The sequence below is a fragment of the Zootoca vivipara genome, chromosome 1 (assembly GCF_965207765.1).
Source record: "Zootoca vivipara chromosome 1, rZooViv2.hap1.1, whole genome shotgun sequence".
Lineage (NCBI taxonomy): Eukaryota > Metazoa > Chordata > Lepidosauria > Squamata > Lacertidae > Zootoca > Zootoca vivipara.
In genome coordinates this window covers 2,171,085-2,187,034 of record NC_142582.1, presented here as the reverse complement: position 1 = coordinate 2,187,034, position 15,950 = coordinate 2,171,085, and the positions used below count along the sequence as shown (strand labels likewise).

General features: G+C 41.5%; 1 protein-coding gene across 1 annotated transcript; it reads left to right on the top strand.

Annotated features, from left to right (window-relative positions):
• The first annotated feature begins 954 nt into the window (after positions 1-954).
• Positions 955-15,650, top strand: COPS8 (COP9 signalosome subunit 8). Its single transcript, XM_035139231.3, has 8 exons — positions 955-1,152; positions 1,588-1,658; positions 4,353-4,401; positions 5,497-5,629; positions 6,939-7,046; positions 11,026-11,088; positions 12,740-12,781; positions 14,301-15,650. The coding sequence occupies exons 1-8, from the start codon at positions 1,069-1,071 to the stop codon at positions 14,378-14,380; spliced, it is 630 nt and encodes a 209-aa protein (XP_034995122.1). The 5' UTR covers positions 955-1,068; the 3' UTR covers positions 14,381-15,650.
• Positions 15,651-15,950: the final 300 nt, after the last annotated feature.

The window sequence follows — 15,950 nt, the reverse complement described above, 5'->3', positions numbered from 1 at the left end:
AGAGCCCCCCTGACAAATGTCCTCAATCAGGGTGACCAAGCCAATTTCAGTAGTGTGACCAGACCTGAAACCAGGCTGTAAAATAGTGGGTCCAAATAATCTCTTTTTCTCAGACATTCCTGAAGTCACCACCTTCTCAAGCACCTTGCCTAGAAAGGGGATATTTGCCACTGGGTTTAACACCACCGAGTCCAGGGAAGTCTTCTTAAGGATGGGGCTCACTGCCATCTCTTTCAGGCCCCCTCCCACCCCCAGACCCACCCAGCCAACCCCCTATGGCTAGCTCTAAGAAGCCAAGATGGTTTGTTGTTGTTTAGGCATTTAGTCGGGTCCAACTCTTCGTGACCCCCATGGACCAGAGGATGCCAGGCATCAAGGTTGTGTCATCAGCATATCTGAAGTTGTTGATATTTCTCCCGGCAATTAACCAAGATGGTTAATAAATGATGATTGATGATGATGATGGTGATAAATTTATACCCCATCCATCTGGCTGGGTTTCCCCAGTAACTCTGGGCGGCTTCCAACAAAATATTAAAAATACAACAAAACATCAAAGATCAAAAGCTTCCCTAAACAGGGCTGCGCAGAGCAGGTGCTCAGCCACCCTTCTTCCAGCTGCCTCTTGTCCACCCTCCTCAGGCTGCAAACCAAGCCAGGACAAAGGAAACAGGCCGCGTTCCGGCACTCCCGGGGGACTTGCTCTGTCCGAATCGGACCAAATTTTGTCCCTAAAGGCCTCACAAAGTTGTCTTAGCAGCCTTCCATGTCAGAGCAATTCCGTAGGCCCCTCTTGGCTTTCTGAGTCCCGGGCTGGGACTACAGCTCCCGTCATCCCCAGGCGAGGAGAGCCGCCCGTCGGGGATGATGGGAGTTGGAGGCTGCGAGAGGCTTCTTTGATTCCATATCTCTGTGGCGTCTTTCCCCCTTCGGCGTGGGTGACGTCAATTCTCTGGGCCGGAAGCGGAAGCCGAGGGAGAGCGGCGAGAGCGCCCGCCTGCGCTCCTTGGAGGACCCGTCCCACCGCCCGCCTGCCGGCCTGGGTTGGAGCCGGCGCCGGGCGCGAAGATGCCAGTGGCGGTGATGGCGGCGGCGAGCGGCGCCCTCGGCTATCGGAAGCTGCTGGAGCAGTGCGAGACTCAGGAGCTGGAGGTGTGTGGGGGGGGGGGGTGAGGTTTGAGGGCGGGGTGTGTGGGCCTGAGGCTGCGCCCCCTCCACACACACACCCCGGGCCCGAGCTCTCCCGGCGGGCCTGCTTCCCTCTCAGCCTTTGGGGGCTCCTTGGCGAGGCCTCTCTCCAACTCATCCTTGGAGATTCCCAAGCTGAAGTTGCGCAGCCCAGACGCAGGTGAAGCTCCTCTTGGGGCCAGTTTGTCTTCGGGGGACGAAACAGAGACGGCAAAGGACCCGAGACATGAACTGGTTAACATAGAGGCAGCCGCTGGGATCAAGGGATTAAAACAGCCTCCCATGCAATGCGGGGGGCGGGGGGGGGAGGGGAATGGCAGGAATAGATGCTGTTCTTCCTATGATGTAATCACTCAGTTGCCATTAATTCTGCAAATCGATTTTATTTTTATTTTTTAGGCCCCTGGAGGAATAGCAACACCACCTGTTTATGCGCAACTCCTAGCTTTGTACCTTTTGCATAATGACATGTAAGTAAAAATTATTTTCAATATACCTCTAATACCTGGACTTGAGAAGAAGTGTGTCCTTTTTAAGCAGCAGCTGCTAGAGGGTCACTCAGAGATTTACTTATTTATTTAATTCTTCAGTACTTTCATATAGCAGGTGGAGATGGGTAATTTCTTGAAGTCCATCAACCTCACTAAGAAACTTGCACAGGTACAGACTGACATCTTCTTTCTGACTAAGTGCAAGAACCTGGCTCATTATACATGATAAAGCTTTCTTTCGCACCTCAGCCCTTGCTTTTTCCTGCAAGACCAATTGCAGTCGTTAACAGTCACCAACAGGTTTACCACTCCTTTCAGCCATTTCCCGCCACCCTTCTGAAGTAATACCCCTCCCCACCCTCTTACTATACATAAGGGTCTGGTAACTTCTGTTTCAGTGTGCATGCACATGAAAGCTCATACCTATGACAAACTTAGTTGGTCTCTAAGGTGCTACTGGAAGGATTTTTTTATTTTGTTTTGCTTGTGAAATTGGAAGAGTTTACACGGGCGCACAAAAGGAGGCTTGTTTTGCTTTGTTTCTCTCTCACGCACAACTTCCTCCCAAAGGAACACATGGCAACAATAATCAGAACTGTTGAAACAATACAATTAAAAACAACAACATCTAAATGCAATCAGATACATCATAGATACTAATTCCAAGGTTGCCACTGCTGGTATCTTTCAGTCCTCAAATGCCTGGGTAAACAGAAAATTTTCCTTGACATTCTTTATTGATACTGTTTTAAACAAGAGTGTGGCACAGCAATAGTAAAGCACTTTGAAGTTCTCTTGTTTTCAGTGAGGGAATTGCACATGTTTTGACTTTTCCCTTCAGAATCAGTGGGCTATTTGGAAGGGTGATAATTTTGATCATGGTTATTTTGTCTGAGAGAGTGAAGTTGGTGTTGTTCCATCTCTTTAGGTCTTTGTTGATTTGTCACCACAAGGGGTTGTAGTTGTGGAGGTATAATTTGTTGAGGTTTCTGTTTATTTGTACCCCTAGGTGTCTGAAATTGGTGCGGCAAAGTTTTATCTTGGTGATGTTGGCGAATTCTTTTTGGGTGTGAGGGGGCATGTTGAAGCACATAGCTTTCAACTTTGCAAAATTTACCTGTAGGCCCAACCCCACTCACACATGAAAACAAAGTTCACCACAGCCAATCACAAACAAGCCAACCCCAACCTCTCTCACCACCAAAGGAACACAAGTGAATAGTAAAGAGAACCTGCACAAGCGACACTGACACAAAACCCCACACAGACATTAAGTAAAATAGAAACATCGCCACCCAACCCCACCTCCACCTCTTTCCCCCTTTTCTTCCTAATGTAGCACTGTCTCAACAAATGAAACCAATCTATAGAAAATGTAACTTGAAAAAAGAGACTGCACATACTTTTGTAAACCAAGAAATCTTTAATAAAAATATGTGTGTTTTTTTAAAAAAAAGAATAAGTGGGATTTTAAAATACTGCACTTTTTAAATTGAATTTTGCAGATCCTTAGTGGGCAAGATTGTTAAGTCAGATAGCAATATTTGTTTCTACAAAGTGAGCATGATTCCCACCCCACCCCACCTGGTACAGCTCACTTTACTAAACATCAGCTCAAGACAAATCAGTATGAGAACCGACTCACCCTTGCTTTTTGACCTTCATAGTTGTCAGTCACAATCCTTCAGAGGCAACAGAAGCAACACTTGGCAGGGTTCCCCTGTCAATATCTCAGCTCTAGACCTAGTTACCACAAGCTTCCTTGCTCACTTTCCCCAGCCCTCTAAATGTCTCCTGCTCCTTCCCATTGCACACAGCTGCATCTGTGTACTTTTGCCCATCTTCTGCTTTCTAGAGATTCATGTCTCCTCCAGCTGTGCTCTGCCCACTGTCTGCATTTCAGGCCCCTGACTACTTTGAGCACTTCTTGAGACCCCCTGTTTCTCGACAAGCTTCTCTTCTGACCCAGCATACAGCCTTTCCTGATCTGAACCATTTTAGACCTTCAGAGGCTCCTCTTCAAGGAACTCGCACTTCAGTTTGCTGCCTCCCTGCTCTTTCCTTTGGGCCTCATTCTCTACCTGTCCATCCTTCAGGTTCATCTGTCTCAGTTCACCCCTTAGCCCACCCTCTGCATTCAGCTTCCTTGTCTCTGGGTGTTACCACACCTTCTCTTCATTTTTTGCTCTTTCCAGTTTTGGCCAGTCCCTGTGTGAGGTTATAATCCCAGCCAAACAGGTGACTTTCACGTCACAGAAACTGGGCTACACATTGTTTTAACTACCCGAGCAACAGAACATTCTGTGCTACCACAGCTTAGCCTATGTGCACACATGTGGCTTACAGGAAGTATCGAGATGTGTTCCAAACCTTGTACTTGGTGTTAGAAGCGAACCTTTATATGCTAAAATGTTTTCTCTTGTACATAGTACAGACTGCCTAAGGACTAAACATGCCCCCATATGTGAACATGCTGCTAGATAAAAATAGAAAATTTGTGAAATCTGTTTGAATTGTTATCTGCAGCTCATATAAAAGTGTTGCATTGTTGGGAATATGTTTCTTGCTTCTCTTTGAATTTTTGCCTCTTTTAATAGTCTTCTAGTAGTAAGCACTTGTTTTCAGTTAATATCATTTAAAAAATACTTTAAATTGACACTTTTTTGTTATTAGGAACAATGCACGGTATTTGTGGAAAAGAATCCCTCCTGCAATTAAGTCTGTAAGTACTTTTCAATACTTTAAAGGACAGAGGTGTCATGCATAACTTTAGGGTTGTGTTTCCAAAAGTGAAAGCTAAAAAGCAACACATTTGCTGGTTGCTGAACAAATGTTCTATTGCTGCTGAGGTTGTGCTTTGCTATTGTTTAATATATACTTTCTGTATTTTATAGATTTGTATTTTATCTATTTATGGTTGTACATCTCAGGTGCTGCATGCAGAATATTTCATGTCTGAGTTCAGACTCATTTCTAGAGTATGCCATGGATTAGGCAGAATAAGTTTCATTTTTCCTGCAAATGTGTTTTACCTCCCAGTCCCTCTTTTTCCACAGCAGCTTCTTAAACTATAGAGCACATGAGGAATTTTGCTTTTGCTTGATAGGAATTGAAGAGATTCTAGATTCTAAGCATGCATTTAGCACATGAAAATTCAGTGTGGCTGACAGAACTTGGGAGTGATGTTGAATGTTAACATCCTTAGGATGGGCACTCCACGAAGAAATAACAATTGCTGTAGAACCATTTTACTTTAGAGCCAAACTCTTCACAAATTGCATACAAGTGGAATCACTTTAACTGATTGAGTGGCCTAGAGAGTCTTGCATGTTGGGCTTTAATTAATTTTGGGAGGATAGTGCCAAGAGAGTTGATGCAATACATATTATCTCCTGACCCCCCCCCCCCGATTTTCTGGAGTGGGATGTTGAGAGGCCAGATGGGGAGGGCACTGTGCTTCACTTGATGCTTAATGTGGGAAGTGAGAGGGCTGGGGAAGGAACTAGAGGAGGATTCTACTGAAGATACACAAAAAGCAGCAGCAGTCAAAATCAAGCACAGAAGTGGGTGCTAGAGCAGATGGAAAGAAAAGAGGTTTAAAAATGCTGCTTCCTGCTCAAGTGCATGGTAGGGCAGAATTTGCGACACAGCAACAGAGGCAACCTAATTCAGTTGCTAATAGGGGAACATGCTGATTTTTGGTTCTCATGGCCGCCACAGCTGAGGTCTTGGTCATTCCAGTTACCATAGTTGTGGACTCTTCATCTGCTGATTAGTGACTTGTCCGTCTAAATAATTTTTCTTCCTTTCTTTGTAGGCAAACCCTGAACTTGGTGCAATTTGGTCAGTGGGGCAGAGAATCTGGCAAAGAGATTTCCCTGGAATTTATACAACAATTGGTGCACATCAGTGGTCTGAATCTATTCAGCCAATCATGGAAGCACTTAGAGGTACATCTTTCTAAAACCCTAGTCATTTTCACTTGGTGTGGAAAGTGTGTTCTTTCAAATGGTTGCTCAAAATCAGCACAAAATTTATAATGGCTGTTTTGTCCTGTTCAAATATAGATTCAAAATCTTTGGCTGTTAGTGTATGCATAATCGCATTTTAGTGCCTGGTGATTTGTCTCCTGTACAAGTTTGATGTAACACAGTACTTGGGGTTGGCCATGTGATAATTTATGATGAAGCAGTTTGACTTATTTTGGGAGTTTCAAAGGGGTGGGATTGATGCTATCTGTGGATGGAAGTCTACCCATAGAGGAAGAGAGTTGGTTTTTACCAGTCCCCCTGCAACCCCAAAAAGCTCTTTCTGAGAACTGGGAGACTCCCCAGAACAGCATTCTTACAGCATTCTTACTTGTATTGCATGATGATCTGTAAATTAAGGTAGCACAACTTGTCTGTATTCCCATTGAAGCCTCAGAATGGTATCAAAGTCAAACTCTGAATAGAGGGTTGTACTTGATAAAATCTTACTCATAGTAGTCCCATTGCAGTCAGTGGATTTATATAAGTCATAAGTATGCCATAGGTAGATATAACCCAGAGGGCTGGGCAGTATCTGGTTTTCAGCATCGTAATATATCACAAGCTAGACATCATGATATACAATATCATGATGTCTGAAATAAGGATGGAGCTATGGAGAGGCATTGGCTGGCTTCACAGTTTTTCCCGCATTGTGATTTTTGATGGTACAGGTACCTGCTCTTGTGATTCTCTGCCGCCTGCAGGAGGCAGGGGAGAGCTGAGCCAGCAGAGTTAACAAGGGGCTACAGGAGTTGAGAGAAGGATTGACTGACTATGATTTTTCCCACATTGTGATTTTTGCATAGGACGCACACACACACATCATGATTTGTGATATATTGCCAGGTCAAAAATTATGAAATCAATATCATGATATGGACTTGAAACCGGTTTTGGACCTAGAGTCCTTCTAAAATACTGAAAAGTGCACAATGTTTTGGCTGAAGGCTGGTTTCTTCAGGGGCTCTTAGTTTTCTTATCAAGACTACTTATCTCCAAGTTGAGTACTTAGCCAGCATATTTTAGAATGTTGCATCTTCACCAGTTTCCTGTGTGCAACAGTTGCTTTGGGGTACAGTACATTGAAAATGCCTTTGTATAACCACTTTCCCATGGGGATATGCTTTTGTCATACGCATTAAGCTCTTAAAAAAACCCAGTTTATTCATTATGCAAAACATTTTTTTTTACTCATTCTCAACATTCTTTCCAATTATCTCTCTAATAGATGCAACTAGGCGGCGAGCATTTGGACTGGTCTCTCAAGCATATACCTCAATAAGTGCAGATGACTTTGCAGCCTTTGTTGGGCTTCCCATAGAAGAAGCAGTGAAAGGTACGTGTCTGTGTGTGTGTGTGTGTGTAAGTGTAAGTGTAAAAGACACGTTATTAAGCTTGGTGTTTCACACCCTGGAGTAACTTTGTACTGGTCTACTAAAGATAGGTTGTGGTTACCAGGTTTTGTTGAATGCCTTCACCTGCAGCCTAGAAAAGCAAAGAAAGGCTATTTTCCCAGTAGCACCCTTAGTCTCATCATGCATCTTCAGGGGTTGGCTGTTTTTGAGAAGTATTTGAATAAAGGATGCTGGGGGTATGCATTGAAATTGCAGTTCAAGACTTATATCAGATTTCAACATAATTTACTGTTTCTTATGTAGAACCATTACATAGAATAGGCATTCCTTACACACAACAGACATTCTGATGAACAAATTCTAATACAAATGTGAGTTGCATATGCCTCAGGGTATGTGAGGGAGAGAGGGTGGGTGTGTTTATGTTTTAACTAAATTTGTGCATGCATGCATACTTAGAAAGTGTGCTTATCAATTCACAGGATGCATAAGAGTTTGAAATTTAATTTTGCACCATAGGAAGCTACCTTATACACAGTCAGACCCCTGGTCCATCTCGCTCTGCATTGTCTGCACTGATTGGCAGCAGCTTTCTAAGGTTTCTGTAACAGAAACTTAACTTTAGTGATCCAGAACAAAGAAGTGTCACAGTTGCCTTTAAAGCATATGATGAAAGAGCTTCAAAATAAAAGTAAAAGTTGTAGGTTTTCAAAGAGTGATGCCCAACTACCGTAAGTCACACTTAGGGTAGACCCATTGAAATTAATGGACTTAATTACTGTTTTAATGGCATCTGACTGCTGAACAGATATTATTCCCATTTTGCTTTTGGCTTTCAAGTGGATTTTTATTTGCTCTCATTATGGCAAAAAAGTATATGGGAGCATAGTAAAAAAGAATGCTTCTTGCACAGAAGATAAGGGAATTTTGGGAATAGAATTTACCTTGTTGAAGGTTCTGTATGGCATTGATGATTTTGCATCTCATTTTAATCGTTTTAGGTGTTCTTTTTTAATATAAATTTTATTCTTTTGATTAATAAAACAAAAAATATAACCACATTACAATAATCAATGTAATACATTTGCTCCGCCGAGCTTGTGACTTCGTTCCCTCCCTTCAACTGGTTTTGTGTTTCCTCATAGATTGTATACGCCTTTCTAATATTTGTTTCTTTAATACATTTGTTTCTTTAATACATATAAAATCCTTCTATTGTTTATGGTCAGAGACTAATTATTGCCCTATGTTGTAGGAAGTATGTCAATCCTGTTAGTGTCTTCAGATTTTTACAATAGTCTCTTAAATATTCAGTAAATTTACTCCAACCTTTCTGGAATTTCTGATCGCCTTGGTTCCGAATCCTCAGTCATTTTGGCCAGTTCTGCATATCCCATCATCTTTGTCTGCCATTCCTCAATTGTTGGTAATTCTTGTAATTTCCATCTTTGGGCTAACAAGATTCTTGCCGCAGTGGTAGCATACATAAACAGTCTTTGGTCTACTTTAGCAATCTCTTCTCCCGTCAACCCAAGCAAGAATGCTTCCGGTTTTGGGGGGGAAAGGTATATTTTAACATCTTTTTAAACTCATTATAGACCATTTCCCAAAAGGTTTTCACCTTATCACAAGTCCACTACATATGGTAAAAATCTCCATCCTTTTCATTACATTTCCAGCATTATTCTCATTTTTTCCCTTGCTAGGCAAATTTCGATAATAGAAATAACATCTTGGGTAGAACATTCATCTTAATAGTGGCAATTCTGCCCCACAGTGACATACCGTATTTAATCTATTCCAAGTTAAGATCTTGAAATTTGCTGATGACACAACAGTCATTGGGCTTATCCAGGAGGAGGATGAATCTGCATACAGTGGTACCTCTACTTACGAATGTTTCTACTTACGAATGGAGCTCCGTCCGCCATCTTGGATGCGGTTTAGATTGGATTTTTTTCTACCTACGAATTTTTAGATAGTGTTGCTTCGACTTACGATTTTTTTCTCCCAATGCATTCCTATGGGATTCGACTTACAATTTTTTCGACTTACAAATGTGTGTTCGGAACGCATTAATTCGTAAGTAGAGATACCACTGTATAGGCGGGAAGTAGACCATCTTGTTTCGTGGTGCACCAGAAATAATTTGGTACTAAATGCCCAAAAGACAGTTGAAATGGTAATTGATTTCAGAAGGCACTCTTCTGTCCTGCCGCCAGTTTCCATCATTGATAACATGGTTGTAGTAGTAGAGTCCTTTATGTTCCTGGGCTCTATAATTTCTCAAAAGTTAAATTGGTCAAGCAACATCAATAGTATTATTAAAAAGGTCCACCAGAGGTTGTATTTTCTGCGTCAACTAAGGAAATTTAAATTGCCCCAGAAAGTGTTGATCCAATTTTACAGAAGCATCATTGAAACTGTTCTCTGTAATTCTATTACTACTTGGTATTACCTCCCAAGACAGATAAGAAAAGGCTCCAACGAGCTGTAAGAATTGCAGAAAGGGTAATTGGTGCTAGCTTGCCTACAATAGAGACAATCTATGCTACCAGAGTTAAGAAGAGAGCAGAGAGAATTGCAGCAGATCCTTTACATCCCGGTCATCATCTGCTAGATTTATTCCCATCTGGACGTCGCTACAGGTCTTCATATACAAAATCGGCCAGGCACAGGAACAGTTTTTCCCCTTGTGCCATTAAATTGTTGAATTTGTAGATGTGTAGCTGAAGGGGAGGTCAATTATGGGTGGGTTTCTTTGCTTATTTGTATTGTGAGTGGAACAGTGTGTGTATGTTTACATTGCAATGTAGCCGAAACAAATTCCAAGTATTTTGGAAAATGTACTTGGCCAATAAATTATTATTATTATTATTATTATTATTATTATATTTTCTAGATCCTTTTAAATTTCTTTCCAGATTGATACATAATTATCATTGAACAAATTGATATTTTTAGGGATCAACCAAATTCCTAAGTATTTAGCTTTTTTGACCACCATAATACCAAATTCCTGTTGCAACTCATCTATTTTTTCTTTATTCATATTTTTCACCAACATTATAGTCTTTCCTTTATTCAACTTGAAACCTGCCAACCTCCCAAATTCTTCAGTTTTTCTCAATGCTTCCCTTACACTGGTTTGTGGCTCTTTCAATGTTAAGACAAAGTCATCTGCAAAGGCTTTCAATTTATGCTCCTTTTCACCAATTCGTATACCTTTCACAAGGGTAAAAAGATAAAGGGACCCCTGACAGTTAGGTCCAGTCACAGACAACTCACCTCGCTTTACTGGCTGAGGGAGCCAGCGTACAGCTTCCGGGTCATGTGGCCAACATGACTAAGCCACTTCTAGCGAACCAGAGCAGCGCACGGAAACGCCGTTTAGCTTCCCGCCGGAGCGGTACCTATGTATCTACTTGTGCTTCGTGCTTTTGAACTGCTAGGTTGGCAGGAGCAGGGACTGAACAACAGGAGCTCACCTTGTCGCAGGGATTCGAACCACCAACCTTCTGATCGGTGGCCACAGCGCCACCTGCATCCCTTTCACAAGGGTAGCGTCCCTCAAATTTTTGTCAGGACTTCCAGGATGATAATAAATAATAGTGGAGACAATGGTCACTCTTGTCTTATTCCTTTCGTTATGCTAAAACTTTCCATTAATATATTATTCACAATCAATTTTGCACTTTGTCCCAAATATATTGCATCAGTACCTCTCAAAAACATTTTCCCTAACCCCAGTAATTCCAAATTTGTCTTCATAAATTGCCAAGATATATTATCAAAAGCTTCTGGTTTCCTGCTTGGCAGGGGGTTGGACTGGATAGCCCTTGTGGTCTCTTCCAACTCTATGGTTCTTCTATATCAACAAATATAAACGCTGCTTGTTTATCAATCCTGGTCTCCAAATATTCTGTTGTTATCAATTATATTATTATTATTACGTTTTAGGTGTTCTTGATCAGGGCTGGCAAGCAGATTCATCCACTCGCATGGTTATGCCTAAAAAGCCAGGTAGGTGGAGCTCTTGATCCATTAAGACCTTGTGTCTGGGTGGGTGGGTACATTTTTTGTTGCTTGCCTTTCGTGTAAATGAATTTAAAAGGATAATTAACATTTGCATGCCAGTACTTAATTCAAAGTTAAAAAACAGCAAGGGGTATTCCTGAAACATAATGTCAGAAATATGACTTGGTTTATTTCTCATGGGCACAGACAGCTTTAATTAAGCAAGCGGGTGTAAAGCTTTTAAGCAAAGGAAAACAGAATGTGCCTTAATTTCTCTCGGCTAGCCTTGGCTTTGGAGACTCAGTTGAATATGTTTGTCAGTTTACTTTAACTTACATGTGTGATGCAAATAAAGTGTAGTGAAAACTTACTGTAGTTGCCATTTTGAAATTGCAACTAACTTAGATGTTAGTTTGTAATTTGGTTGCTGAATCTAATGTTCTGCATTAATGGAATAAAGAACAAACAGGGCATGTTGTGAGGTTTGATCAGTTGCTAAATACTGTCCAAGCCAACTAAAATTTCTCTAAGGCTTGTTTGCTGTCTCTTTAACTAGTTATTAACCTTTATAATAAATACTTAACTCAGTTTGGGGTTTTTTATTGGTGAATAGTTCTTCGGGATACGGGAGTTATCTTACAGAACTGCTCTTTTAAAAGTTTTAGCTTCTTTTAACAACAGCAGGAATTCCTTGAGATGAATTCCCCACAGAACAAAGGAACCTACAACAATTTTACAGTATCTGGCAGAGATGGAGCATAGCTGTAGAACAGTTAATAATTACAGTGTTCTTTTCAGCCGATGTTGGCTCCTGTAGTGATACTTACATCACACAAAAACTTAAGCAAGTATGCAACAAAAATTAATTAACAGCAAATAAGCTAGTCCCCCAACACACACAGGCTTGGGTTTACAATCGCTCTCTTACAAATGAAAGAGCTGGCTACCCAATAGAGATTCCTGCATTACCTCTCATTCCATTCCAGAGCATCTTTCAACCCTCAGGAGGTGATTTTTTTGGGTGGGGGAAAATCTGTTAAAATTTCCCATTTCCTGTGAATATAACTCCATTTTCTAGTTCTCTGGATGCGGCCCACAGAGAATTTTGAGAAGCAGCAAGTAATACAACTCTGTAGCCCTCACAATACACCCAGTGCCCCCTTCTCCAGGCCAAGAGGGAACAGGCTCCTTGTGGAAGTCCATGGGAGAGGGGCCTTTTTAGAAAAACCAGCATTTTTAGTAGCTGGTTTTTCATAGTCTTGGAAATCATTTCTGACCAGCACTTAATTAATGTTGTAAATGCCTCAATGACCCAGCGCTTGGAATTTTTCCAAATTGCAAAATACCTCAATTTGATTTTTAGTATCTTCCAGTCATGCTAGGTGTGATACATGCCATACTTGAGTTCAGGGTAAACTCTGCTTCAACTGATATAGTCAGTTACTGAAAAAGAACGTCTTAATGAGAAGTTTGAAAGGATTCACTGAATGCAGTGCTTTTAGTGCAAATCAAGTAAAATCTCTGTAGCAAGTAAGCAACTTAGTAATGGATAGCTCTATAAAAGATTTCACAGTAAAATTAGGTACATCTAGAAACTCATTCTTGGTGCAGTGATCCTTGAACAATTTATAAATGTCATTTTGTATCTCTGTTTCAGGTCCCCAAGAGCCTTCATTCAACAGATTTCACCCGTTATCAGGTATGTGTTGATTCATGAGTTATGTCTAGAGTGTGGTAGTCTGCCATGGCAAAAACAGCACAGTTAAAAGGTATGGGTTGGATCCAGTGTTCCTATCCAGAGTAAGCCCATGGAAATTACTGGGCGCAGCTAATTTAGGTCTGTTAATTTTAATAGGTCTACTCAGATTGCATCCAGCTAAATTATACTCCAACAAATTTATTATGACATATTCTTTCAGGTGCAGGAAGTATAATCCTATATTGGCAAGCATATAATTGTTAGACAAGTATAGGAAAGTGAGGATGGGAAATGAAATGCAAAAGCAGGGGCAATAATCACAGTAGCCAGTTAACAAGGTATTGTTGTCAATAACACAAAATTGTGTAATCACCAACACTGCCTTGTTGATGACTGTAGATTATTTTGCTTATAGGTAATTCTCTCTGGCCTCACTCCCCTCTGCCTGCCTTAGTCATATGTATGTTTGCTTGCTGATGAAGTGGACTGTGGTCCACAAAAGCATATGCCATAATAGATGTGTTTGGGTGGCCTTCTCCTTCCTCATCTGCTCAGTGCAAGAACTGCTGCAAGTTCAACAGGACTTTCCCCCCACCCATCCTGTGCCTTCCACAGATCGGCTGCAGATGGTTGGGTGAACTTCTCAAACAGATTTGGGGGGGAAGAGTGGGAGGGGGACATTCCATTGCAGGAGCAAGAAATCCTTTTTGTTGGCGGAACCAATTACTTAGTGCTATGTTGAATACATAGCACTAAGTAACATAGAGACGCGGGTGGCGCTGTGGGTTAAACCACAGAGCCTAGGGCTTGCCGATCAGAAGGTCGGAGGTTGGAATCCCCACGACGGGGTGAGCTCCCATTGCTTGGCCCCAGCTCCTGCTAACCTAGCAGTTCAAAAGCACGTCAAAGTTCAAGTAGATAAATAGGTATCGCTACAGCAGGAAGGTGCTGCTCTGGTTCGCCAGAAGCACCATGCTGGCCACATGACCCGGAAGCTGTACGCCGGCTCCCTTGGCCAATAAAGCGAGATGAGCGCCGCAACCCCAGAGTCGTCCGCGACTGGACCTAATGGTCAGGGGTCCCTTTACCTTTATGTTGAATACAACTGTTAGTCTTCAAGGCACCACACAAGTTCATTTTATATCTATGCCATCTAATTTATGTAATTTATATTACATAAATTTATTGTGTCAGAACCTATCATGTAAGACTTGGGGACAAGAATATAACTTGAACTTGGGCCATGATTTCCATGTAGGAGTGAATCCCCCAACAGGGCAAAGAGATCCTTTCCCTCCCTTTCTCCAGGTGACCCTTTACTGGGGCACCCATCCACTGCCTTCAAGAGGAAACCCATTGCACTTGGCAATTCAAAACTAGCGCCTCCTAACTGAATATGGATCAGACACCTCAAATGTGACTTCTCTGTGCTTTTCAGTGGCGGGGGGGGGGGGGTATTACTCAGTTTCTCTTTCCCTATTTCTTCTAATTTTCATCCCGTTTTGTGCATTATTTTCAGAACCTGCTTCAGTCCCACCAATTCCCAATGAACAGCAGTTGGCCCGGTTAACTGACTATGTGGCTTTCCTGGAAAACTGATAACTCCAGTCACTCATTCATTGCATCCTGTGTACTTCTAGACCTTTCAACATTATGTTTGTCCTGTTGAATGTTGCAATATATGCATTATTATGGAATATGCTGGTAAAACATAGTTTTGCATTTCATCTTTATGTGTATTTTGCTGGAGCAAGGGTTTAGATCACTTGATTCCCCCTGATTATCAACCAGCTGCACAGCAATATTATTTATTCAGTTTTAAATTCTTGTGCTTTATTGTGAGGAAGGCAGCTTCTCTCCAACAGTAATGTCTTCTAAATGCAGCAGTGGAGAAAAGTCATCTGTTGCCGTGGGTGGAACAGAAACTGAAGTCTGAAAGGACATGGAAGGATTGTACCCAGATCAGGGAACAAGGTGTAGTCTTTCCATAGAAAGTGGAGTCTGATACTACACGCTAAAGATTACACTCTTGTTCCTTTATAATGAGGTTCTGAAGTTGCTTTTTCTGTTTTTAATTACCTGAAGTCTCCTTACTCGAGGCAGTTTTTGACTGCTGTATGCAATGTGTCCTTTTCTCTTTAAAAGGAAACTAAGCAGAGTGACCATTTAAAAAACATGTTTGAGTACCCATTAGGTCTTCGGGGGAAGATGGAAAAATATTGGGATATATTTTTCAGAGAGCTTCATCTGGCTTCAGTTATCTAGATGATAGTGTCATTGGTGTTTAGGTTCTTTCATACATATGTGGCTTGTATTTAAGACAGTAATTCGATTGACAGCCTTTCTCACAATTCTGGAGCATGTTTGCCATCACTGAAAAAATAGTTCTGTGGTTGATGTAAATGGATGAAATTATGCTGCAACTTTGGACGAACATTTCTGAATTGGAATCCTGATCGTATTGATTGCTCCCTTCAGTACTATCTGGAAGGAAGCAGCTTGCTCTTGCCATGCCCTTGTCTGTAATGCTTCCATTTAAAATGCAGCCCTCCTCTAGAGTCTCATTCTTTTTTCTCTTTTCATTTGTTCCCCTCTTCAGGTGTTGGTCACCATCATTTCATAGCTTGCCTCTGAAATGGGTAGTGTCTGTCCTTTTGTTCTACCAGTGCACTATTACTGTACCTTCTGACAGTGTTTTAGATGTTTTTGGGTGCAAGAAGGTCCCAGTATGTACACAGTTACTTTAAGAGGCTCTTTGTGAGTGTAACCATTGATCTCAAACTATTATTTATTGGGGGGAGGGAGCCTCAGCTCTTGAAATTGTTGGAAGTTAATTTTGGTAATAAAGTGTGCTTACATCAGACCAGAATTTTACTCTCTAAGGTTTTCTTCTAGCGATGCCTTTAGTATTAACATTATTTCAGCACTTAGATCAACATTATCTAGCAACAGTAGTCCTCCATTCTAGGACATAGATCTTGTGTAGAATGTAGATTAAATAGGTCCTTCTCAATGGACTTCACAGTAAGAGCCAAATCATGTTTTCTCAGATGTACTTTCAAGTAAATTTGTTCAGGAATGCAGTGCAATGGAGGAGCAGGGTGGGGAATGCTGCAGAGAGCATGAGTTTCTGGAGGACAAGAGAATATGCTTTTGAGGAAGAATTTTA